General features: G+C 40.4%; 1 protein-coding gene across 4 annotated transcripts in view; it reads right to left on the reverse strand.

The window, feature by feature from the left end:
- Window positions 1-26,639, reverse strand: part of hdac11 (histone deacetylase 11) — a 160,381-nt gene that overhangs the window by 58,549 nt on the left and 75,193 nt on the right. For all 4 annotated transcript variants that reach the window (XM_050038794.1, XM_050038795.1, XM_050038793.1 and 1 more), the window contains one exon: window positions 2,723-2,799. In XM_050038794.1, coding sequence (XP_049894751.1) covers window positions 2,723-2,799 — 77 coding nt within the window. The remainder of the gene's footprint in view (window positions 1-2,722; window positions 2,800-26,639) is intronic.

Consider the following 26,639-nt stretch of genomic DNA (forward strand, 5'->3'; position numbering starts at 1 on the left):
TAGAAACACAACTCCTGATTGTCGGCTGTAGCGGTTAATATAATTTGTGATCTTTCTATGAATTAGATTTTCATATTTTTTTGTAAAATGTATATTTTTATAAAAAATCCCAGGAAATAGTAACCGAGGTATTTACCTCGGGTACCTCATAGCTAGTTACGTCCATGACCACAGTTTCATAGTTAGCCGAGCCTGTCTACACACTCTCCAAAACTTTATGCTGTTTTGCCCAGTTGTTTCAAGCAAAGCATCTCGCCCTGCACCAGAGCTGCTGTTATTCTGTCTAGAGCGCTATATGGTCTAAAATCTATGCAAAGATGCCTGCGTCAAAGATATTATTTTTATTTAACTTAATTCCATCTGTACAATAAATCGACTATGATCCTGACCCACTTCTGAGTTATTTATTTATTATGTTTTTATGGTATTTCTAACTTCTGTGGAGAGCTAGATCTCATCCTTTTTATTCTCATGGTTATATTACTATTATCGTGAGTGATTCATGTATACTGTTTTAACTGTTACGACTGTCCTCTTGTATGTGTATGTGATGTCTTGTCCCCCACTGCAAGCCGAATTTCCTCTCGAAGGACAATAAAGATCTGAATCTGAATCTGGAGTTTTCTCAAGTCTGATAGTCGAATATTGATAAACTAAGACAGTCAACACAACTTACCTGGACGTGTTTTCTTTCTTTAGCCCTCTGTCTTCCTCTTGGCCCATAGTTAAAAGACTGTCGTTCTTTTGACTTTGCACTTCTGTACTCCAGGAACTGTTTGTATGATGGGCAAGGAGTTCCGTTTCAAAATAGAAAGTTAGCAGCCGCTAACCAATAGCACTATTCACTTTCATTCACATACTTCAGATAGCTAACTTTAGTGTTACGCTGCACTTACTTGGTTTAGCATTATCCAGCTGTTTAACGTCAGATGTCCTTGGTGCGTTTGGCCCTTCCGTCTACTCTGCACCATTTAAAAACTCTAAACACCGACCACACGATAAACAAAACCACGTCAAACAGCTCATGTCATTGCCACAAAACGGGCAAAACTTCACTCGGTCCATCTTGGCTCACCGCGCTCACCATGGATGTCGCTCACGTTATCACTTCCGTGTTTTGGTCTTTGGTACATTCCCTTTCCGGTTGGTGTTTTAATGTAAATTTGTTTCGGGACTTGTACATTTTTTTTCTTCACTTGTAAATTTGTCTCGGCGCTTGTAAAAGTGTTTTGCGTCTTATTAATTTGTTTTCTGAAATGTAATTTTGTTTTATGATATGTAAAAATGTTTTCTGAAATGTAAATTTGTCTCAAGCTTTGTAAATGTGTGTTGCACTTCGCGGCCACCGTAGGCTCTTAGCACCAAGTTCATTGGATTCTTATAAAGATGTTACAAAATAAAACACATCAGTAAAAACAATCTCAGTGAGGAGCATGCCTGCGCATGCATTTGAATCCTTCTCAGGTGTGCTCAGGGTGCACTTCTCAAAGGCTGAAGTGTTTTAAATCACAAGTTTTTGCTAAAACTAACTGTTTCCCAGACTAACTGTTTGGGAAGGACTATAAGCACATGATGGATAAATGAGAATTGGATTGAACCCGTGGACCCTCATTCCTTAAATTTATTAAGAATGTTTACCTTTTTGGGGATTTTCTGTTTATTGTTTTATTGTATTATAAGTTTTATTCACAAATTAAGGATAACGTGGTGAGTACTTGATATACAAAATAATAATTTTGCAGGTGAAATATTCCTTTTACTTTTTTATTATCAGCTAAGTAGCCACCATAACCTATAGGTCATACCAGACAAGGTCTGGCTGTAGCAGCAAAACTTTTCAAACAGTTAAATTTGTCTCACGTTAAAGCTGTAGTTGATAACTTAAAAAAAAAAAAACATATTTGCTAAAACTGTCACTATTAACACAGCACTAACTGAGACTTATAATATGTAAAAATATTATTTTGCCTACCCTGTTGGCTTGTAGCATTTCTAATGGCCTTACTATATATGAACAAAAAACCGAGGAGTCTCTAACACAGCTGTCAATCATGTCAAACACTGCTGGTGACCTGTGGTTAAACTATCAAACTAGGCAGCACTGATATAATGTGAATCAAGATTCTGTTACTGCATTGTCTATTTCTCTCCTCTAACATGAGAGAGGTGATCCAGCAGGTGGGTGGTGCTTGGTATTTCGTTTAACTGTATCCAACATGGTGGCTGGGTCACAAACTCTCTCATTGTACAGCTTAACAGTCACTAAACTGTGTTTCTGAAAGCATTTGAGGTGAGAGATACAGTAACAGAATCTGGATTCATATTTGATCAGCACTGCCTAGTTTGACAGTTGAGTGCAGTTCATGAGCAGTGACTGACATGTCTGACCGCTGCATTAGAGACTCCTCAGCTCTGACTGGTTGTATTCAATGCACTGTGGTCTGATTCTGGTGAATTCCATTCGAAGCAGTAGAAAGAGGAGGAGGGACATGATTTTTTTCACAGATTATCTCTCTCATGTACTTGTTTCAGAATATGGAGACAGTTTCACATGTACACATGGACACAAAGTTATTTTTATAAAAGTTACCAACTGCTGCTTTAACCAAATAAGACCTGTAACTGAGTACTAATAGTCAGGCTTCTCCTTACATGTGAAAATAGCCAGTGCGTGAGTGAATGATTACAATGCACTAACATTATGCACAACATTCAGTCTTACCTTGATGGTCAGAGTGATGTCTGCATAGGCACAAAAGCCCCCTCCCCTGTCACTAGAGCAGTGGTGGAAGCCTCCTCCTGGGAAACAGAAATTCCACTGGCTCAATATCAGGGCCATTAGACAAGCTGAGCAGGTCACTGAACATCTGAGATGTCTTTTATTCTAAGCCACCATCATTTAAAATGGTCTGTTATAGAGTTTATTGCAGCTGCTGTTCCCCTGTGGTACAACAATGGCTGTATTGACACTAGAATGGGACTGTTCAATTGCTACTAGAATGCTTGAGGAGCAGCAATGTATAGGGATACAAATGTATTTTTTTCCCAACAAAATTGGGATGACAACCATTCATTCAGGTTAAGAGTTAGAGTCCCCTCTGCCCTGCTGTGCTCATGTTCATTAAACTATTGTAAAGAGTAGAATGTTAATGAAGACCAGAAGGAAGACAGTGAAAAATGATTACCATTTATTGCCTGGCCTCAAAAAGCCTCTACATCCTCATAGTGTTGAGACAAACACTATGCAGATGTCAGACACATTTGAATAGCCTTGGTATCTTTATTAAAATCCTGTTTATTGATGCAGAACAATATATCAACAGAAGGTGTAAAGCAGCTGAGTAAGCAGGAGGGGGGTTCCCTGCTTGGCACAAACCATGGCAAGATGAATAAAGGATAACCCTCACAGCCAAAGACCTGCTATGCAATCAGCCACTGATCACAGTGGAAATACAAAAGTAACAAACCCGCCCCAAACAAAGATGCTATGATCTAGAATTGGGTTTTGTTTTAAAAATTACAATACCAGCACCACTACCAGTACCCTTAAAGTGATACCAATACCAGTAGAGTACTTAATTCGATACCCATATTGAAAATTAAGTGATGTGCAGTATAGTCATACCTTGGAACATTTTGTTGGCATCTCAGCATGCTGAACTGTGTGGTGTATTAACTCTGTTAAACTAACTGAACTTAGTTTGCAACTTCTCCAGCAACAAGGAGAACCAAGTTAAGTTAGCACCCCAACGTCTAACTCTGCAAGGACCCCGAACGACCGGCTTCCTCAGATCTGCACCTTCAGAACAAGGACACAACCACAGCTCTTTCCAGCCTTCCTCTGCCAGGTAACAAAAGCAGCACACCACAAAGTTACTCTTTCTTCCATAAATTCAAGGATTGTTAACGTAACAACTGCGCATAGTGTTATCACAGCTTTACACCCATATGGAAAAGATATAGATAAATCTTAAAAAGTTTGTATCTCTTTTGTCTGAAACTTGTATGTAATGCATACGACAGTGAAACCAGATATAAGATCCTTATTAAATTTGTACAAAATGAAACTTGTATGATTTGGGTACTTATAAGAACATTATATGACAGTAATTCCACATACAATATCCTTAGTAGAAAAATGTAATATCAAACTTATATGAGTTGGACAATAATCAGTGAAACTAAACTCTTGTAAGTATTATAGAAAACACTTACAAGATTTACTTGTGGTGCCACAAATATAAAACAACATAATCTGACAATAAAATTGAAGGGAAAAGCATATGAGTTGACTGAAAGCAGGTTTTGAACATGTAATGAATGAGTTGACTGAAAGCAGGTTTTGAACATGTAATGACAATGGACTGTTAAAATGTTGCTAAGTTTGGCATTTTTGCAAAACCAGGCATCATATTCTTCTCTCTAAACTAATTAATTTTCCTAAAATTATTACATGGGTAATATTGTTTAACATTTGAGGAGCATTTATATCCAATAAGTTAGGAAAAATGATTAAATCAACACAGCAAATATTCAAAATCCCTGTCGAATGTATTCAATGTAACGCAGAGATTGAAAAAGACTATTCATCCCATTCTTGTAGAAATAGTTTTAATTTTGCACAAGATCAGCAGATTACATAAGTTGCACATTCACTTAAGAAAGAAAAAATGGCAATACTTGTTCCCTTTTTACATGACCCAAGTTCATTATGACGGTGCTTTAATAATTGTTGTACCACTTCACCACTATTCTTTTGGATTGTACATCGAAATACATAAATATTGATAACACGCATTACAAAATGTTTCACATAAGAATCAATGGACATTTTGTTCACTCTGATATGTGCCATTTCATTTGTTACATTGATAAGTGTTGAGACATAAATTTCCTTTTCAGCTCAGAAACCCAAAATCAATAAGTGATAATCATTTAGTTAACATTCAATCATTTACAATAATACGTGTTCAATAGCTGACACACAATCGAGCTGGACTGTGGACACTGCATGTACACATGGACCGCGGAACGCATCTGAACAAGGGGGGGCCATAATTTCAAGTCACGCGGAGAGGGTGGGGGGGCATATGCCTTGAAACAGACAATATTACTGATGTATTAAATAACGTTGCGGAGCACTTTTTTGATTCCGACGCCACACAGTCACATCTACAATACACGCATGAACACTAACACATGCTTGCTCAGATTAACCCCTCTGATCCCACTCTAACATTCACACACAACAGGCCAAGCCTATTTACACATAAATGCACAGATGAAACTATAGCAAACAACAAAGTACATCCAGTCCACAACCACAACCAAAACTCATCTTGCTGCCTTGAATCTAAATCAACATCGTATTCATTATCATCACAAGTCAGCATATCAGACTGATGTGCAGAGCTGCACGCACACACACACACACACACACACACACACACACACGCACACACACCCAACAACAAAACAAGCGCAGCTGTGCAGTTACTGAAAAGTAACCAGAACGCTGAATTTCTGACCATTACCGCCGGCAACCGCAATGTGTATGTCCACTCCCTCCTGCTCCCGCAAAACTCTGAGAATTTATGCCCGCACAATAATAGAGATGCATTGATTTTGTGTCTTCTCCCGTCCCGCAGGAGAAAACACATCATTTTATAGGCTATTAATAAAGAGATTCATGGGGTTGTTTGTTTTGTTTCCCTGGTCTGCATGTCTTTTGACGCACCGGTCAGGAATAGCGCTCCTATTTTGTTGTTTTCATTTAGTTTTTAATTAAATAAAGGCTGTTTCATGTTCTATTCTCCTCCTCTGTATTTATTTATTTTTCTACCTTTATATAATCACGCAGTGATTGAGGTTAAGGCAAGCCCAGCGCCAGGATGAAGTTACTGAGAGGGCGGTTAAAAATTAGGAGGGGGCAAATCTTTATTATGCAACATAGGTTCACACAGTGAGTTATAAAGAGCGCGCAGACGTGCGTAATAGTCGCGCGTTATGACAGCTCGTCGCTGGTGAAACACAAACTGCACGTCTTCTTTCATGTTTGACATACAGACAGACAGACAGACAGACAGGTGGAGCAAGCGGCAAATTGGTATGAAAGCTGGTTCAGGGCATATTCGTCCATTTATGAATAAATATGGAGTGGAAACGCTCATGCATGTGCACCAAGTTCCTGTGTTGATATCCTGTCGCTAGGCTACATCTTCTTCTTCTTCTTCTTCTTCTACTGTTTAATGGGGACCCGCGGGACCCGGCAGGACCCAATCCCAATGCAGCCCTCTATGTCAGACTACAAAAGTTACCCGGGCCATGGCCCCCCTGGCCCCCCCGATTCCACGGTCTATGCATGTACATACATGGTCTAACTATCTGAGTAGCATTTATGGCTTTGTGAAAGCCTGTGGGAAAGTGGACAGTTGACATATAGCTCAGTTGAGTTCTAATAAGAGAACCTCTGGCTAACTTCTGCACTGTGCAATTGCCATATTTTCCTATGGCATATAAACACTGATCACCCATGTCAATAAAGTGTGAGACTGTAAAAATACTTCCATCCTTCAAAAGCACAACAGAGTTGTTTCTTTGTTTTGTTTTGCTGTAGGTATGACCATGAGCAACATCTCCATTTACAGCAATTTTCTTGTAGTAACTCACCAGAGTTTGTGGGAACCTCTCTCACTGTGTGGAGAGCAGCTTGGTCACCAAGAGATATTAATCTTAGTTTGGTGGACCAAGGGCAGTCACCTCAGTAAACTTTTTATACATCATTGCAGAAATCTTTAACTTCTGCAGGTGCATTTGTTAAGAATTGCTTTGCTAAACAGGGGAAAGCACGGGATAATGCCACTCATTTGCATATTTGTTGTGGTACAGCTTGACTACTTTTTACTTGTTTCAGGAGGTACCCATTGAAATCTTCAAACATAAAGGCTGAGTGAGCCCACAGAGGACCCCAGTTCACAACACTTTTGCTTAAATGCAGTAGTGAATAGGGTGACCATATTTTGATTTCCAAAAAAGAGGACACTCGGCCCAGCCACGAGATAGCCTACCTAAATGATAGGCTACTCGCAGTTTACTCAAAGATGCCTTATAATTTTAATATATTTAAAGTTTATATGTATAGATAGAAAATTCAGTTATATTACAAAATAATATCTCTCAAAGACAGAAATTCAGATAGGCCCCTATAGATAGGGGACACATACACACACTAGAGTGTGGCTACCCGATCCGAGCCCGACGGTCCCGACGGTAGGCCTACCCAACGGGTCGGGCCGGGTTTGGTCAAAAATGTATAAATTGTATTCGGGCTCGGGTCGGATTCGGTCAGCTTTCAGTGAAAATGTAGTGTAAAAATAAATAAAATCCTATTGTCTGTCCTGTTTATTGCTTGGGCACTGTTATTTACGTGACAACACCTGAACATAACACACACACACACACATTGGCTGTTTGTTTCTACCTCTCCCCTCGCTGGAAGCCTCGGACCTTCCATCGCCCGCCTCCGCCTTGATTAAACGCTGAAAATAAAATAAAAGAGGGAGACAAGTTTTCCTATTTTATCTTATTTTGTTATATTTCTCCCTCTCCCCTCGCTGGAATCCTCGGACCTCCCGCCGCCCGCCGCCCGCTCCCGTCTCAAACACGGAGGTCTCCCTCTCTGCGGCGCACCCACAGTGCACGCCCGGCCTGTTAAATAGCCTGTAACCATAACAACTGTGTGGCACAAACTCAGTGCTTCAGCAATTAAATAATGTCGGGCTCCGTTCGGTTTCGGACATAACAAAACAGAATGACTGTCGGGTTCGGACAGAAATATGCGGCCGTGCCGCACTCTAACACACACACACACACACACACACAAGGAAAACCGGACAATATCATCAATTTATAAACACCCCCCGGACACCCCAGACAGGACGTGAAAAGTGGACATGTCCGGGCAAAAGAGGACGTTTGGTCAGCCTAGTAGTGAATGAAACAACTCAAATCCTGTGAATCATTCATTCCAAAAGGTTCAACAGTTTTCTTTAACCTGTTTTTTCTTCTTTTTTGCCCCGTAGGATACATAAAGGGAAAGCTCAGGAAAGCTGTACTGTCCTACGTAGGGAAAGTCGAGCCTGCACTATCTGCGGAGTAGTGAGTAAAGGATAGACTTGCAGGATATATTTTATCAATGTATATTATTCATGTCCTGTTATATGGTTCCTCTGCATAAAGGTATTTGTATATAGGTACTGGTGGTCTCAAGCTAGAATAGAGTACTTTGTAGTAATTCTACCTCTTATCCTCGCTTTGTGTAATATTGATTATGTCAGTAGACTTTGCTATTCATGCATTGAAATTCTTATGTTTTTAACTTATACCATGGTTGATGCATACTTTTTCAACTTCATGATGTATGTAATTGTATTGTTTTTGTATATTTTTTTGAGTCTTGCTTAGACAAACAGAGGAAAAAAAACAAAAACGAAATTGGTCACGTGACCAGCAAGCATTTAAACACACCTGAGAATGCTTAGGTCAGACCTGATGAGGTGAAACTGATGACGCTAAACACGAAACGCGTTGTTCCCTTCATTAAATTTCGATAGTAAAGTCTATGTCAGTGTACGGAGGATTTTTTTGCATATCTTATAACATAGTGTAGTGTTTTTAAGTTATAAACTGTACATTTTCTTCTTCTATTCAACGTTTTAAACATACCTAAGTAATGTTTTGGATAGAATGTACTGCAGAAATATTATGAAGTGCAGCCTAGTTTCTCAAATACAGGGATTTTCTTCTCACAGCTACACAGAATTCACCATTTACATGGCAAACATCATGTATTGTGTTGCATACAATATTACTGTAATTCGTGCCCATCAAAACACAATTCAAAATGCATAAATGTATGAAGTTTCATACTTTTATGAAAAAGTGAACATTTCTGCTTCAGTGATTATTGTGTGTGGTGGGCTAAAGTTCACTATTTTTACATTAACTATTACAATGTTAGCTGATAAGACAGAGAGGACAAGAAATACGTTGCACTTACATGTTGTTGGGTGGTGTGCTTCGCAATGTCAGTCAAAGCACTGTTGATTTTCCTAATAAAACAATGGACAGTAACTAGTAACGGATAACTGCAATGTTAACGACACTTATGAGCTGCATTGCATGTGAGTGCGCATACCTTTTTTTCCATCTTGTCAAAGTGCATGTAGGAACGTTTCTCCACAACCAATCTCTTTCCATTGCGTCAGGTTAACGAGTTTTCTTTTCGGCATTGCTGTCTCGTAAAGTTACTGCTCAATAATCCATCCATGCTGTGATGCCACTGCTACAAAGAGCTTGTAAAAGATTTGACTGAGCCCAGACGGAGCCGAGGAAGTTAAAAGTTTGATTTTAGCCCTGACAGCAATGATTGGTTAAGATTAGGGTAAAATATCAGGATACACCAATAAAAGGCAAAGTAGGACGGGTCACGTAACTAGCAGCTATCAACACTAATCAACACCCCTTGCACCGTCAAGCTATCTTGTTTAATTATGAACGGAGAAGAGAAGAGCCTCAAGTCGGATGGTTATGGATACCACGCAGACGAATGAACCTAGCAGTAAGTACATTTTTCCTACCAGTTATGTATTTCAAGGTTTTAGCTTAAATTTGACATATATTGGATTTTCTGTTTTTGCAATATTTGCTAAAAGTGATGGTTAGCTGAATGCTAAAGGGTAACGTTACACATCAAAACGAGTTAGAAATGTGGAAATTCTCAGTTTAGTTTAACGTCATATTATGCCTAAACCTGCAGATACCCGGTAAAGTAGAATAGATTTTTGTCAGAAAAAACAATGGTTAGCATATCACTTACTGCAGAAGCAAGGTGGACAAGTGTTGCAAATTAGCGTCAAGCTAACGTTACAAACACTTAACACAATGTTTCGTGTTTTTGTGTAACTTAACGTTATGTTATGATGCAATTTTAACGTTAGTGTGATGTCCATATCAAATAAACTTTACCGTTACCATATAATTATATAAAAATAAAATAGAATAGGAAAAAACAATTTACAGTAAGAAGTGAAGAAGTGTGTAGTATACAAAATGTGCAGAATACAGAGCTGTACAATAGACCTTTTTCACAGCAGCCATTTTGACATGAAATAATAGGATAAACACAGGTGTTACCAATGATACTAATTAAGGTTACCAATGATACTAATTAAGGTTCTGTTCCATTGAGGCCATGGCTGCCGTGAAAAGGGTATATTGTGCGGGGTTGTGAATATATAGCCTTATATGTCTATTGGTCATATATTGCTTAGCTAAGCAATAATTCGATTTTTTTGATCACCGCAGAAGACATGGAGAGGAAGTTTGCAGTGGTGCAGTGGAGTGAAGGGAAGGATTCTGGGAAGCTCAGCGAAGTAAAAACGGATAACATACGATGATGTATGATGATTCCAAGATGGACCAACATGGGAATCCCATTTCCACATACTCAGCCATTATCGAATGGCTCCATGGGAAGAAACAGCGAGGAGGGTGGCCTCACTACAGGGGCACTGTAATTTTTGTCAGTGGTAAGTTAATGTTGATAAGGTTCAAAGTGAAGATTGTCCTCGTTTAAAGCGGACCAAACAGCTCTGGTGTGAAAGCGACCTTAGTTTGCAGTGTTATTGGTGAGATATACTCGTGTAAATAAAATTACACATGTAAATGGAACTCATACTATTTTACAACAGTTTTGTCACCATTTTGTCTGCTCTACAAAATGCTAGAAAGTTGTAAGCTGGCAGAAACAGCAGAGGCCGCACCAATTAAGACAGAGGGGTGGAGCTCCTGAGTCGAGTGGAGATGCAGGCAGCTCGGCAGACAGAGGGGACAAGTTAGTCTCTCACACACACATACACATAATGAAGGTGGAAAGAGCGGCGGCCGTAACAATAAACACATAATGAAGGTGGAAAGAGCGGCGGCCGTAACAATAATAAACAGCACGATTACAATAGGGTCTATTGCCCCCCCAAAGTTCTCCGCAGTCCAGGCCCGGTTCATCATTTGCTGATTCACTGCTGTCTCTCCCCAAATCTACACCGTCAAGCTTCACATCAGAGTCTGCTTTTCCAGCAAAAAGGGACTCCCCGTCGTCGAAGGTAATTGATTTTTAAAGAATGAATACAGTGCATAAATTGGATCTACTGTCTGTCAGAATTTTTTTTTTTTTTTAGAATTTTTTATTTCTACTGTACAATTCATACATTTGTCAATTCATAAATAATCAGAACAACTTCTTATATGTACGGTTATGGCAGATCTAATTTGTCATATCAGTCACATCATTTAACATAATTAATAATTACAAATTATTTTTTATTACTTTTTCTGTTCTGGTATTCTACCTGTCCCCTCCCACAGATACTAATTCTCTCTCTCTTTACCAAAATACCCTTCACTAAAGCATTTTATTTTTGGAAAAATGCTTCATATTATGCTGCTCATAGTTTTATTAGGGCCCGAGCAACGACTGCAAGTCGTCCGCAGAGGACCCTATTGAAATCGCACTGTTTATAGGGCCCGAGCAACGACGAAGTTGTCCGTGAGGACCCTATTGTAAATGCGCTGTTTATTATTATTATTAGGGCCCGAAGGACGACGAAGTCGTCCGTGAGGACCCTATTGTAATCGCGCTGTTTATTATTATTATTATTATTATTATTAGGGCCCGAGCGACGAGGACCCTATTGTAATCGTGCTGTTTATTATTAGGGCCCGAGCGACGAGGACCCTATTGTAATCGTGCTGTTTATTATTAGGGCCCGAGCGACGACGAAGTCGTCCGTGAGGACCCTATTGTAATCGTGCTGTTTATTATTGTTACGGCCGCCGCTCTTTCCACCTTCATTATGTGTATGTGTGTGTGAGAGACTAACTTTTCCCCTCTGTCTGCCGAGCTGCCTGCACCTCCACTGGACTCAGGAGCTCCACCCCTCTGTCTTAATTGGTGCGGCCTCTGCTGTTTCTGACCGCCCAGCCCACAGCTCACCTGGGGTCCCTGATTGGTGTGGACAAGTGCAGTGGGCCAATCCCAGCCACTCAATCAAGGCCCATCATCTATAAGTGCCCTGCCAGCCTGTCAGTCTGGGCGGCTGACTGTTGGTGGCAGCTCGCCTCTTTGACTGAGAACTGTGTGTTGTGACAGAAAGCCAACTAGTAGCATTCGTAGCTTGTTATAAACTTTTGTAAATCTTGTGAAACCTTTGAAGTGTGGCCAGGTTGTTAGATATTGTTGCCATTTTGACTGATTCCAGACTTTTCTCATCCACACTTAGATGATTATTTGTATAGAGACACTAGGTGCAGGGGTGCTGTTTTGTTGTTGTTTGTTTTTAAAAGCCAAATTAGATAGTAAGAATTTGTTTTCCTTTTATTTTTGATTAGTTAGATCATAGGTCAAGCTCTGAGTGAGTCCTCTTTTTGTTATATTTGGCTTTTGAGTTAACAGCACCCACCGGCCCTCTTCCTTGGTTTGTTCTCTTTGTTAACCAGTTTTCCTTCATCTGAGTTACATTAAAACTGCTTTAACTTTTAACATCTGGGTTTTTGTGTTGCTTCCCTTTCCCCTACGAGCTGGGTTGTAACAATTATTATTAGGGTCCGAGCAACGACAAAGTCGTCCGTAGGACCCTATTGTAATCGCGCTGTTTATTATTAGGGTCCGAGCGACAACAAAGTCGTCCGTAGGACCCTACTGTAATCGCGCCGTTTATTATTATTAGGGCCCGAGCAATGACGAAGTCGTCCGTGAGGACCCTACTGTAATCGCGCTGTTTATTATTATTTATTATTAGGGCCCGAGCGACGACGAAGTCGTGCGTGAGGACCCTATTGTAATCGCGCTGTTTATTATTATTAGGACCCTATTATTCTTCCTCCAAATGAATTGCCTTTTTGGGAGGCTTAACATACCCGAAAACTCATGAAACTTTGCAGATATATCAGGACTGGTGAAAAATTTGATATTTTAAGGGTCTCGTGCGCGGGTTCCAAAAAATGGCTCAGTAGTGCCCCTACAAAAGTTTGAGGAAACAGCCCCTGAAGCTAGTTTAACCTACATGTATGAAACTTGGCAGGCTTATGTAACCCTCCAGGACCTACAAAAAAGCCTCTTGGAGGCATGCTCTAAACCCAACAGGAAGTCGGCCATTTTGAATTTACTGTGCAATTTTGGTGCATTTTTGGCCATTTCCGATCGACTTCAAACCTTGGTCTGTCCCACCCCAAGACCTGGAAGTTGAAAAGTTATCAAAAGCTTGAGTTTTCGTCAATGCGTGTGACCGTGGGATGGCATCAAAGTTAGGGGTCTCGCCACTAAACAGGAAGTAGTTTATAACTCCAGCATACATGGTCCAATCTTGCCCAACCTTCACAGGATTGATGACAGTCCCGCCCTGAACACATCTACATGTCAATAATTAGAGATAAATATAGCGCCCCCTACTGGCAACAGGAAATGTCATGTTTTAGACTTTAATGTACATCTCCTACAGAATTGACCACATCCACCTCAAACTTGGTCAAAAAGGCCACAAGATGTTGATGACGCTTTATTGTGGAAACTGTGAGTTTTCGTCGAAGGGTGTGGCCATGGCCTGGCGGCGAACTTTGATGTTTCGCCGTGATGATAAACGTTGCTGTAACTTGGCTCCATGTGGGAATATCTTGCCAAAACTTCACACATATGATGGCAGTCCAGCCCTGAACACATCAACAGAGGAATTTTGAATCACCACCATAGCGCCACCTACTGGCAACAGAAAGCTACTTTATACATTCTTTGATGTCTCTCTTCTAGCAGGTTAATCAGACCCACCTCAAACTTTCTGATCCAAGTCCTTAGACCTTGATGAAACTTAAAAATGAAGTTTTTGAGTTTTCATCAAACGCTTTCACCGTGGCGCCGCCTTGTTCGCCATTAAGCACAATGTTGTTTTGAAGGCACAAGGGATGTTTGAAAACTCACCAAACGTGGCATACACATCACAGGTCGCAAGTCCTGTTGTCTGATGTGATTTTTTTGCTTTGATGCACCAAGATGACTCAACAGCGCCCCCTAGAATATTTCAATTAAGCATCCCCCAAAGCTGGTTTGACCTACATGTATGAAACTTGGCAGGCTTATGCAAGGCTCAGAGACGTACAAAAAAAAAACTCTTGGAGGCATGCTCCAAACCCAACAGGAAGTCCGCCATTTTGAATTTACTTGTGCCACTTTTGTGTATTTTTGCCCATTTCTAGGGCTTGTAAATTAAAGAACTTGTCCTACAGATTTAATCAGATTTGCTCCAAACTTGGTTTATGTGAGCCTGACTATGTTGCGACCAAAAGTTATTACAGGATCTGCCCAATGTTGAATGGCGTGCCCGCTGTGGAGCGTTGAATTTTGAGGTCTCGCCATGAAAAACGAAAGTGCTATAGCTTTGGCATAAATGGTCCGATATCCATCAAACTTCACGATTCCTATTAGTCCTGCCCTGAACACATTTTCATAACCATATTTCCTGACACTCAAAGTGCCACCTAGTGGTGACAGGAAACAGGTCTCATCAAACACTTATCTTTCAATTTATCTGAAAGTTACATGCTGTGGTGTATATTTGATGTATTTAAACATGATGTATAATTAGTGCGCTCTCTAACTCCCTCTAGTGGAAAGAGGAAGTAATACAAAATGTGAAATATGTCATTCCAGCACTGTATCAAGGATATGCCAAGTCACTCCTGCATGCGATGTCTAACTTTGACAGAAATGAGCTGACGCGCTAAAAGGCGTCCTGCCCCCCCCCCCCCCCCCCCGAGTTGCGTGAAGGTGCGAGGACCCGTTCATCGCTGCTTTCAGCTTTAATTTATTATTATTAGGGCCCGAGCGACGACGAAGTCGTCCGAGGACCCTATTGAAATCGCGCTGTTTATTATTGTTATTATTATTATTATTATTCTTGCGACAAGTCGTGCCCCAATTTCGCCCCTTTTCCAAATTTCAAAATGCTTCTAACTTTAATGCTTCTAACTTTCCACATTCGTCCGGCCGCATCCAAAATTCGATATTTTTGGGCGGTTGCACATGGTCGACGCGAAATGCCGAAATAGATAAAAACCCCACGCCCACATACTTGATCTCAGCAGCTTCAAACTTGCTGGACATGATGATGGCTCCGCCCCGAAATGTTAATATCCCACCTTACTCATAGCGCCATCCAGTGGTAAAAGGAAGTGACCAGTTTTTACTTTAACATGTACTGATGCCACAACCTTGACCGCATCAACTTCATTCCACTTCTAATGCATGCAGAACAAGTTGGTGAAGCTACCTTATGAATGCTGTGAAGCTACGTCTAATGGTGTCCATGTGGCAGTGTGGCGACTATCGATCCCTCGGCACTAAATACGTTTGGCATTCTGATGGCTTCAGCGACCTCATCTCCTCATGAAAATTGATACACAGGTCAAGAATGGCGAGCACTTGCATCTGATAGGGGCGTCGCCCATGGGGGGGACAAAATGCCTCTATAGCGCCCCCTTCAAATTTTCAAAAAACCCTCCCCATAGGGTTTTTTTTACACGCTCCCCCATGCAACACGGTTGCATGGGGGAGCGAGGGCCCGATCACAGCTGCTTGCAGCTTTAATTATTATTATTATTCTTACGAACATTTAATCCCCAATTTCGTCCCTTTCCCAAATTCAAAAACTCACCAAATCTGGCACACGTGTTCGGTCTGGCGAAAAATTTGATATTTCGGCAGTGTTCTATGTAGATGGGGCCAAATGGCGACATAGCGCCCCCTAGTAAATTTCATGCCTCGAGCCCCGCCTGTGATTTTCACCTACACGCATGAAAATAGGTGGGCTCATAGAACTTGCCAAGACGCACAAAAAATCCTCTTGGACCCATGCCGTAAACCCAACAGGAAGTCGGCCATTTTGATTTGAATTTTTGAAATGTTTGAACGAACTCCTCCTAGGGATTTCGTCCGATCGACTTCACATTTGGTACAGATCATCCTGAGACCATGCTGATCAAAAGTTATTAAAAGCTTATCTTTATGTCAAGGGGCGTGGCCACTAGGGCATGACAAAATTTGGTGACACTTCGTTTTCTCGCCATCGAATTTCGAATGGATCTCACGCCCACATACTTGATCTCAGCAGCTTCAAACTTGCTGGACATGATGATGGCTCTGCCCTGAACGGCCAGATATATTAACTTCCCACCTTACTCATAGTGCCCCCCGGTGGTAACAGGAAGTGACCAGTTTTTACTTTAACATGTACTGATGATACAAACTTGACCGCATCAACTTCATTCTACTTCTAATGCATGCAGAACAAGTTGGTGAAGCTACCTTATGAACGCTGTGAAGCTATGTCTAATGGTGTCCATGTGGCGGCGTGGATCCCTTGCCACGAAATACGTTTGGCTTCTTGATGGCTTCAACGACCTCATATCCTCATGAAGATTGATACACAGGTCAAGAATGGCGAGCTCTCACATCTGATAGGGGCGTCACCCATGGGGGAGACAAAATGCCTCGATAGCGCCCCCTTGAAATTTTCAAAAACATCTCCCCATAGGGGTTTTTTTGGAGTAGGAAGATACAAATTGGAACATAATATGTGTGAGTTGCCCAGATGCACAAAAAAGTCTCTGCCACCAATGGTCTACTCCAAACAGGAAGTCGCCCATTTTGATTTAAAGTTTTCATTTTGATGTCGATTTCTTGATTTCCACAACTTGTATTTTAACAAACTCCTCCCACAGTTTTTGTCCAATCAACTTCAGATTTGGTACAGATCATTCTGAGACCATGCTGATCAAAAGTTATTAAAACCTTTTCTCTATGTCAAGGGGTGTGGCCGCTATGGCGCCGCCATATTTGATGCATCACCATGCATATTCGAGCAACTCTCTCTCCCACATACTTCATCCTAACTTCTTCAAAGTTTCTGTCCATGACAAGAGCCCTGCCCTGCACACCTCCTATTCTCATACTCACTCTAACTCACAGCGCTCCCCTTGTGGAAACAGGAAATGCCATATTTTTATATCGATAAACACCAACCCCATACTCAGCTACATTTTGTGGCCACATATTTATCAAGTTGATGAATCTCCACAGTGACAAACGTGTGCTGTCATGTAACAGGCTAACCATGGTGACTTGGGATCCTTCGTCATGGAATATCAAGTCCTTACAACTCCATCATGCATTGCTCTTATTGGCCACAATTTGATATGTGTGATCATGGTCTGCCCCTGAACACATCTGCATGGCAATATATTGGTCTTACCGCTTCAGTTATGCATGCTGCTGGCTCCCCGCGGTGGTGCGGGAGAGCGAGGGCCCGATCACAGCTGCTTGCAGCTTTAATTAGGGCCCGAGCAACGACGAAGTCGTCCGTGAGGACCCTATTGTAATCGTCCTGTTTATTATTATTTATTAATTAGGGCCCGAGCAACGACGAAGTCGTCCGTGAGGACCCTGTTGTAATTGTGCTGTTTATTTATTATTATTATTATTATCATCATTCTTAAGAACATATAATCCCCAATTTCGCCCCTTTCCCAAATTCATAAACTCACCAAATTTGGCACACGCGTTTGGTCGGGTGAAAAATTCAATATTTCGGCACATACAATCAGAAGTGTTGGCATGTAGTGTGGAGCAGCTCACTGTGGGAACATGTGATCCATTCAGATTAACTTGAGATACTATCATCGATGGTGTTTTACACCAAATGCTACACACTTTAATTTCGCTTAACACAACGATATTCTTTGCAGTTCATTTAAACTCATTCATAAACATTTGGCATGACTGAACTCTAATTTTAAAGCGATTTGGATGCACAGGTGTGCACAGGTGTAGGAAACGCAAATCATCAGAGGCACGGACTAATGTCAGTATTGTATAGACTTATATCATGTGACTATAAATATCAACCCGCTCACATTTTGGATGCATTCAGGTTTTATTATTGTGAAGCGTTTACTGAATGTCACAGGGAATCGTGCTCTCCTGGCTCTCGTCTTGGCTTGATATCTCCGTGGCTCAACATGTCTTTGGAGGATATCAGTCGAAACGGCGATTCATTAATGTGAGTGATGTCCAGAACAGTATACTGTATCATAATGTTGCAAACGACAGCTTTAGATGAATGAAATACAGACGCGAACTGATCGCAATGTTTATTTCCTGGTTAGTATTCAACGGGTTCTCAAAGGCCACGCCCACACCACATCTGTCTCTGACACCAGTGTCTCTATCGCCTCCATCAGCAGATTCATCACAAATTCACAAACATACACAACATATTACTGGCGATTTTAAAGTCGCAGCCCACATCTACCACAGCGAATATGCTTCTGTAAGTGAGCACTACGTACCAGCGACATTAAAAAAAGAAAGTAAATATGATATACACAAGTTTACGTCGAGCTGGACTCGATTTCACGTCAACAAAAAGACAATATAACACAAACCGCATGTCTACCTGTGTGAGCCACTGAGACTCACAGAGAGCAAGGCTTTCCTCAAGTATTAGTAAATTACGTCAGTATCCAGGTAACATTTTGATTTGGGTTGACCTGAGACAATTGGTTACCCTCGGCTTGCCTTGAAAATACCCAAACATATTTATCAATGTTTCTTGTTCTTTTTCCACGAGTCTACAAACATATTCAGTGCCACATTACAGTCTGCACAACACTGCACACTATGACAAAGCCTGTCATGTTTAAAAAGTGACGATCTAATTCGGAAAATGCTCTCAAAATACGTTATATATATATTGTATTTTGATATTATTATATAGCTTATTATTATTATTATTATCATTAGATATTGTTTAGTAAAATACAATTAACAGACCATGAGCGAGTATAAAAGGAGAATGGACCAGGTGATATTAATTTTGCTTTGTAGCAAGAAAGTGGCTTGTGTGCACTTGAGCAATCGAGTAAGCAACTACAAACCTAATTAATAAAGGACAAAGCGACTGATCCTCGTAAAGTTAAAGAAATCCTTGACTTGAAACTGAACAACATCTACCCGCCGAACTTCACCAAAACTCAGCGTTACGTTCTGAAGAGAAGGGCAGAGAGTTTCCAGCTTCTGGGTAAGTCAAATGACACAACGCGGTGAAGTTAGTTTCAGGCTGGATATTCATTCGGATATTCATTGGGGGCTCCTGAAACTAACTTCACCATGGTGAATAACACAACAGTACCGAATCCACTGGGTTCTTTAATTTTAAATGCAGAGGTGGTAAGTGATGAATTACATTTACTCACTTTTTTGTGTATGTGTACTGTAATGTTAGTGTTACTTAAGTGTGTTTTGTTTTGACTGAATTACGTAGTTCGCCACATTTTAAATGACATCCCTTACGGAGTAAAAAAATGTTGGCCAAAATAATATTTTTTTAAAAAGCAAACGAAATCGTAGAAGCGTTAACTACCATGACACAATAATAATAGTATTACTCAATGACGACCTGGCAGCTAGCTCTCATGAAGACATATAAATTCTAACAGAAAAAACTCACATAGTTTAGGACGCACACTAAAAGAAATGTCCATTAGACGTTGTGCCATCATCTGTCTCACCCTGCAGGTAAAGGCATGCAGTGAGCATGATGCTTTCAAGTGCACAGGACAGCGTCGGACATGAGAAATTTGAGGGAATGGTGCACAGAGGCACAGCCGATTTTTACAGGGATGCGTCATTTGGATAAATTTGATCACTTGTGACCTTGACCCGTTTTGATTGATAGATTTGCAGTATGACTTTTGGTAAAGAAAAGGATGGTTTAGAGAATCCACAGTTTTATGGGATGGTCTGCATGAAAATGAAACATTATACCTCCCTAAATGTTTCTAATGTTGTGAATTGACATATTTTATTTTGTCATTGCACTTTAATTAGTAATTAAAAACAACTAGATTGATATTTATAGGCTACCACCCATCCTTTTCGCACTACACAAGAGAGTACTTTTATTTGAGTAAAATATTTCAGTGGTCTTTCCATCTCTGTTTAAATGACATTTCAAACATGGCAATGCATTCTCCAGATGGGGAACTGCATTACCAGTGCCATAGAAAGCGTGATGAGAAGCAGCATCACCTTGCTAAAGTAGTGCGTAGTCCACATGAAGCAAACAACATCTTCTGGAGTTCCATGCCAGTGCAATTGGAGCCCACTGTGGAGAGGAGAAGGCAATGCATGCAATCCTTCAGCGATATTACTGGCCTGGTATGAAAGCAGACATCACAAAATGGGTGAGTGCACAATTGCTCTATTACTGTGGATCTCAAGCAAATATAAACAACTTTTACACGTCATATCTGAGTGTTCTGAATTCATTTACTGTATTAGATTGCCCAGTGTGATGACTGTCAAAAAAAGAGGGCGTCTTTAAAGGAGAAGACTCAATATCAACCCATTGAGGTGAATGATCTTCATAAATTAAACATGTTGTTTAACATGCAACAACAATGTTAATGTAGAACAACAGCTGATGATGTGCTTTGGTTTGCATTTAAGGTATCAGAGCCATTTGAACTTGTGGGCATGGACCTTGTTGGCAAATTGAAGTGCTCCAACAATGGATACACATATATTTGTGTTATGGTGGACCACTTCACAAAATGGCTTGAAGTATATCCACTAAAAAGTAAGAGGGCTGATGAAGTAGCTGAATGCATACTTGATTTCTTCTACAAATACGGTGCACCCAATCGAATTCTGACTGATCGCGGAAAAGAATTTGTCAACAAAGTAAGTCAAAAGTGTGATATTACTGTATTTTTGTTCACAGCACCACTGGGAGAATCAATATGGTATGACATATAAATGTATGTTCTTAATTTTCATATGCAATACATATTCTAAATCAACCTGGATTTGTGTGCCAAGCTTGGAATCACAAGAAGCCTCTGTGCACCATACCACCCGCAAACAAATGGTTTGGTGGAAAGACTAAATGGCACCATTCAAGGGTGAAAATACAACTGTCTACATTTTGTCTTCATATAATCTCCGATCATGCCTACATAGAAAATGACCATATGGTTTTTTTGTTTTTTTTTTCAATTTCAGGGCTTTGAAAAAGATGGTGCAGGACAATCCAAATGACTGGGACAGTTGTATGAAGCCAACTGTATTTGGATTGCGTACAAAAAAAACAAATAACAACAAAATATTCACCTTACTACCTCATGTATGGAGGGGAGGGCCGCTATCCATCTCAAATTCCAAACAAGTGGCCGGTATAATGGCATTTTCCTACAGTAGGCGCTGCTTTGGCAACCATATGCATTCATATACGAGTCATTGTGTTTATTTATCTATGCTAATGTTTCAGATAAGTGATGACAACCTCCATGCCCTGATTGAAAATGAGGAACCTTGCAAACGCGCGAAGGACCTCAAAGATGTCTACACCAAAGTGGAGGCCAATATCACAGAGGGACAACAAAAAGTGATGAAGAGGAAGTTATTAAAGGGGGAGGATGACAGCTTTGTGGTGGGTGACAAAGTACTTCGTAAAAACATTAGGCAAGAACAAAGAAAGGGAGGGAAATTAGAGGCTGATTTATTGGGTCCATTTACCATAACCAACCTTGAAGGAAAAAGTGTTGATTTCACAACCCAAAAAGGAAACATCATTGAAAAGATCAATATCGACCATCTGAAGAGATATGTGGAACCACAGCCAAGAATCCCTTCAAAATGGATTGCCACCACCACTTCCACTTCTGAAGCACTGCAGCCCAGCCCCTCTAGCTCTACCACTATAACACTGAATCCACAAGAGTCAGTGACAGGCCTTTTGTCCTCAAGTCTTGAGTCGACAAACACAACTCTCCTCGATCCCTAACTTTTGGTCACCCCAGAGGAATGTAAGTCTAGATGTTAATACAATTTCATGTCAGAGACAACACATTGAAAAAGATCTGCATATATGCTGGAACCTGTCATATTTCGCAGTGAAATATGTGATCTTTTGGAAAATGTTTCATTCAATTATAGATGAGGCCTATGTTAACAACTCTGTCTTGTAATTTTCAGTAATAGATGACATCTGGTCAGGAAAACGGTAAGGTGTTTTGTGGAGCAAAGTCGGACCACACAAATTATTTGCCACAGACCTGAAAAATCTAGCCCCTGAAAGGGAAATCGAGAGTGAGGTAAAGGCATGCATAGTCTTCTTTTACATGCTAAATGTTCTTTTATGGCCAAACTGTAACTCCATACAATTGTCACTTAAGGTTGTGAATGCATTCATCCATGCGGTCATTGTGAAGATGTAAGAGGAAACTGGAAAGAAGTTTTATCTTGTTGACTCGTTCCAAATGACCGCAATGTGACAAGGATCATTTAAGGGATTAAACAAGGTATTCATTTTTAAAAATCTGTTTATACATGACTACAAAACATACAAGTATGTATTCATTATTTGTATGTTTTCAGCTCGACCCAATGGCCTACGATGTCCTCATTGGACCAGTGTGTGACAAACGGCACTGGACACTTGTGGTGAGAATTAGCATAGAAAAGATTAATTAGAATAATAATAAATGGATTATACTTTATAGAGCAGATTACATAACTGTATGTAGGAGTGTCCAGACTATTGTGTGGTACACTAACACTTAATTTGATAATTCATCCTCTTTTGCATGATTTAATATGTATTGTTAAGGTTATTTATCCAAAGGAGAAGCGGGCTGTTTACATAAACCCCTTAAGTGAAACACCTGAGCAAATAAAGAAATGCAAGGATATAACAAGGCAAGTTATAAATCAGTGGTAATGTCATAAAAGACTCTCGGGCACAAATGGCTAAAATATTTTGCTATTCTACAGAGCCTTCATGAGACACAAACATATCCACATTTCAAGATGGACTTGTGACACACTAAATCATCTGTGTCAGCAAGATTCCACATCCTGTGGGGCCTTTATTTGCAAGTTATGAGTGCAACTAACCCTTTGATGAAGATAAATGTTACTAATTGTACTATGTGTTGTGTAGTTTGCAGAGCTTCTAATAACCAGTGGGGTGCTGCATTTCAGCCCTGGGACTTCCATCACTCAGGTTAGGAGGGAAATAGTTTGTAGGCTGCTCGCTGCTTCAGGTTTGTCTTTGGTTTTATTTTGTTGTTGTGTCATATGAATTAAGGTGTTGCTGAGAAATTAACAGCACGTGTAATGTTTAGAAAACCTGTCAGATCTATGCAGGGCTTGTGGAAATGCATGCCAAAGTCCCAGGAGAAATGAAGAGCAGCATGTTGACTGGGTAAGAATAAAGTTACAGTTCTATGTGGTTATAAATGTAATGTTTTACTAATTTACTGCCATGCTCTTCCTCAGGTCCAGTGTACAGCATGCAATCTATGGTTCCACTGGATTTGTGCTGGGAGACCTCCAAAGGAGCAGGATTTTTATTGCCTAGCATGTACACTGTAATAGGAAACGGGACAGTTGACAATTTCTTCATAAAATTATATTCATAATTTATTCAGTTGAATTGAATATAGCAGAGCTGTTGCACATGTGTAATGCATACTAAGTTTGTTTCTTCACTAAGTTGTTGTGCTTTCTCGTCTCACAGGTTAATACAGACCGTGGTCGCAGGCCCTGCCAGTTATGGGCAGACTGAGCTTTCGTGGGTCGTGGTTGCAGGCCACCTGCTGGTGTGGCCCTGATTGATGATGATGGTCATATTTATATTTTTATATTTTATTTATTTCTCTAAACCGGTCAAGGCAGATGGCCGCCCACCTAGAGCCTGGTTCTGCCTGAGGTTTCTTCCTACAGGGGAGTTTTTCCTTACCACTGTCGCTAAGTGCTTGCTCATGGGAGAATATTGGCTTTTTGTAAAACAAATTTTTTTTTATTTCTAATGTCTGTCTTGCAATCAATGTGTAGCAACTAGTTAATTAGCATTGCAGGATGTGGGGATAGCCTATATATCTCAAACTAGTAATTTCAATTAAAGGTATACATTTACAAATTAAAGCTGAATGAGAAAATAAAATGTTGAAACATGACATTTAAAACATTTAGGGAGGTATGTGTCAGTTTAGTGCAGACAATCCCAGAAAATGATTTCAAACAATACAACTCATGTCCGACACTGCCCTGTGAACATGAACGCATCATGCTCACTTCGTACCTGTAGAGACAGAGATAACAGCATGACATCACCTCTCGGACCATGGCGACATTTCTTTTAGTGTGCGTCCATAAATGTGAGTTTGTTCTTACAGAGCTCATATGTCTCCATCAGAGCTAGCTGCCAGGTTGTCATAGAGTGTAATACAATGCTTATACAATTCCGTTTGCTTTTTTAAAATTTTGGCCGACTTCTTTTTTTTTTTTTTTTTTTTTTTTAACTCGGTCACGGAAGTAATTTAAAATGCAGCGAAGCATACTTAAATTAAAACATACTGATGTAACATTAAAATTAGATTTTTAAAAAGTGCAAGTACACAAAAAAACTACTCAATTACACTGACATGAGTAAATGTAAGTCCTTGCTTTTCACCTCCGTAATGATCCAGTGGCTATAAGTGCTTGGTTTTTATTTACATATTATTTAGCATATTTTGAGAGCATTTTCCGAGTTAGATCGTCACTTTTTAAACATGACAGGCTTTGTCATAGTGTGCAGTGTTGTGCAGACTGTAATGTGGCACTGAATATGTTTGTAGAACAAGAAACATTGATGAATATGTATGTGTGGCGAGGGTAGGACGAGATAATTGAGTACAACACTCTATATATATAATGTGTATATATATATACATATATATATATATATATATATATATGTCTGTATACACTTCAAGAATCTAAACAGTTGCACGACAACGCCATCCTGGGAATTTCACCCAGGGAATTATTATACTTTTAAACACTTAGGACACACAGTGAAGTAACCAGTCCCAGGGAAGCACAGCACACAAAACAGGAGGACACCACCACCAGTCACAGACACCGCCACCACCACACCGGCCTTCAGCAACTGAAAAAGGGGGGAAAAAAACAAATTATTGGGGTTGCAGCAAGAAAAAAAAAAGGAACAAAAATCAAAATCAAACAATATATAACTAATGGGCAGGTTTACAAATTTAGAAACCTAAAGGAAATATACAAAATAATAACCCTTTTAGCTTAGAACTTAACGGATAACTTCGGTATTTTTCAACCTGGGCCCTATTTCCCCATGTGTATGTGTGCATATGATTCATAGGTACAACTCGTTTTAAAATTGGTTCAGTATTGAGGGAGGCAGATGCAGCTGGCAGCCGTGAGATAGACATGGGGGCAAATGCGTCCCGTATAAGTTTGTGCATTAAAAGTGCTTTTTTTCACCACTGACCGGTTCAGATCGCCAGTGCTATCTCTGTGGATAGCATACTAAGCGTTTCCCTTACCCCTCACTTCCTCTGGACTGTGTGTGACGTCATCTCGCGAGAGCTTTGCTTGTTGCCGGAAGAAACAGAGGAGCCATGCTGAGCGCCGCTCAGAGTGGCGCTGGTTGTCCTGGAGTACAGTTGAGAGTTTTACTGCATCGATTGAAACAATGGTTCGTGTTTGTGCTTATCCGAATTGCAAGAACAGGATGTCGCGCAACACCCCGTACCAGGATGTCGCGCAACACCCCGTACAGCTTTCATAGGCTGCCTTTGTCGGACGGTGAGATGCTGAACTATTGGCTAGTTGTGCTACAAATAGATGCTAACACTCCTGTCCAGACACTGCGCCTTGCAGACCATCGGGTCTGCAGTGCTCACTTCTCCCAAGATGACTACTGCCACCCGAAGAAGAGAAGACATCGAATCCCGAAACACCTCTTCCTCAAGAAAACAGCTGTCCCACGACTAGAGAGCTCTACAGACACAGTGGAGGTAATGTTATATACCAGTAAACAATGTTCGAAATGCTTAGTATGCTATTTACAGAGATAGCATTGGCGATCTGAACCGGTCAGTGGCGGGAAAAAAAGCCCTTTTAATGCGATAACTTTAAAACGAGTTGTACCTATGAATCATACGCACACATACACATGGGGAAATAGGGCCCAGGTTGAAAAAGACCGAAGTTATCCTTTAAATATCAAAGAAACAAAACCCCTCAAATTAACTCAGTCAACAAAAGGAAATTGAATGAGGAGAAAAAACCAAAATCAAGATAAACAAGAGATGATAACTAATAATAAATCTAAATCAACAAAAGAAAATACCTAAATAAGCAAAAAAAATCTGAATAAATCTATACAATTAACTCAAAAGTAAGAGGAGTGTAACCCACGCTTCAAGTCACATAGGGAATAAGCCCTGTTTAAAAGTCATTCAGTCCACTGTGTGCAGTCCAGCAGCAGTCATACACAGCGATACATTGAGGAGACAGCAGCAAATTGTCTGTAGATGACGCAGCAAAGTGCAAAGCAGTAGCAAGGCGTCTTTAGAAGAAGCAGCAGTAGCAAAACGTATTTTTTGGAACATGCAATAGCGGGAGCAAACAGCAGCAGCGAGACGTCTCGTGGAGACAGCAGCAG

Source organism: Epinephelus moara, chromosome 24, assembly GCF_006386435.1.
Source record: "Epinephelus moara isolate mb chromosome 24, YSFRI_EMoa_1.0, whole genome shotgun sequence".
Classification (NCBI taxonomy): Eukaryota; Metazoa; Chordata; class Actinopteri; order Perciformes; family Serranidae; genus Epinephelus; species Epinephelus moara.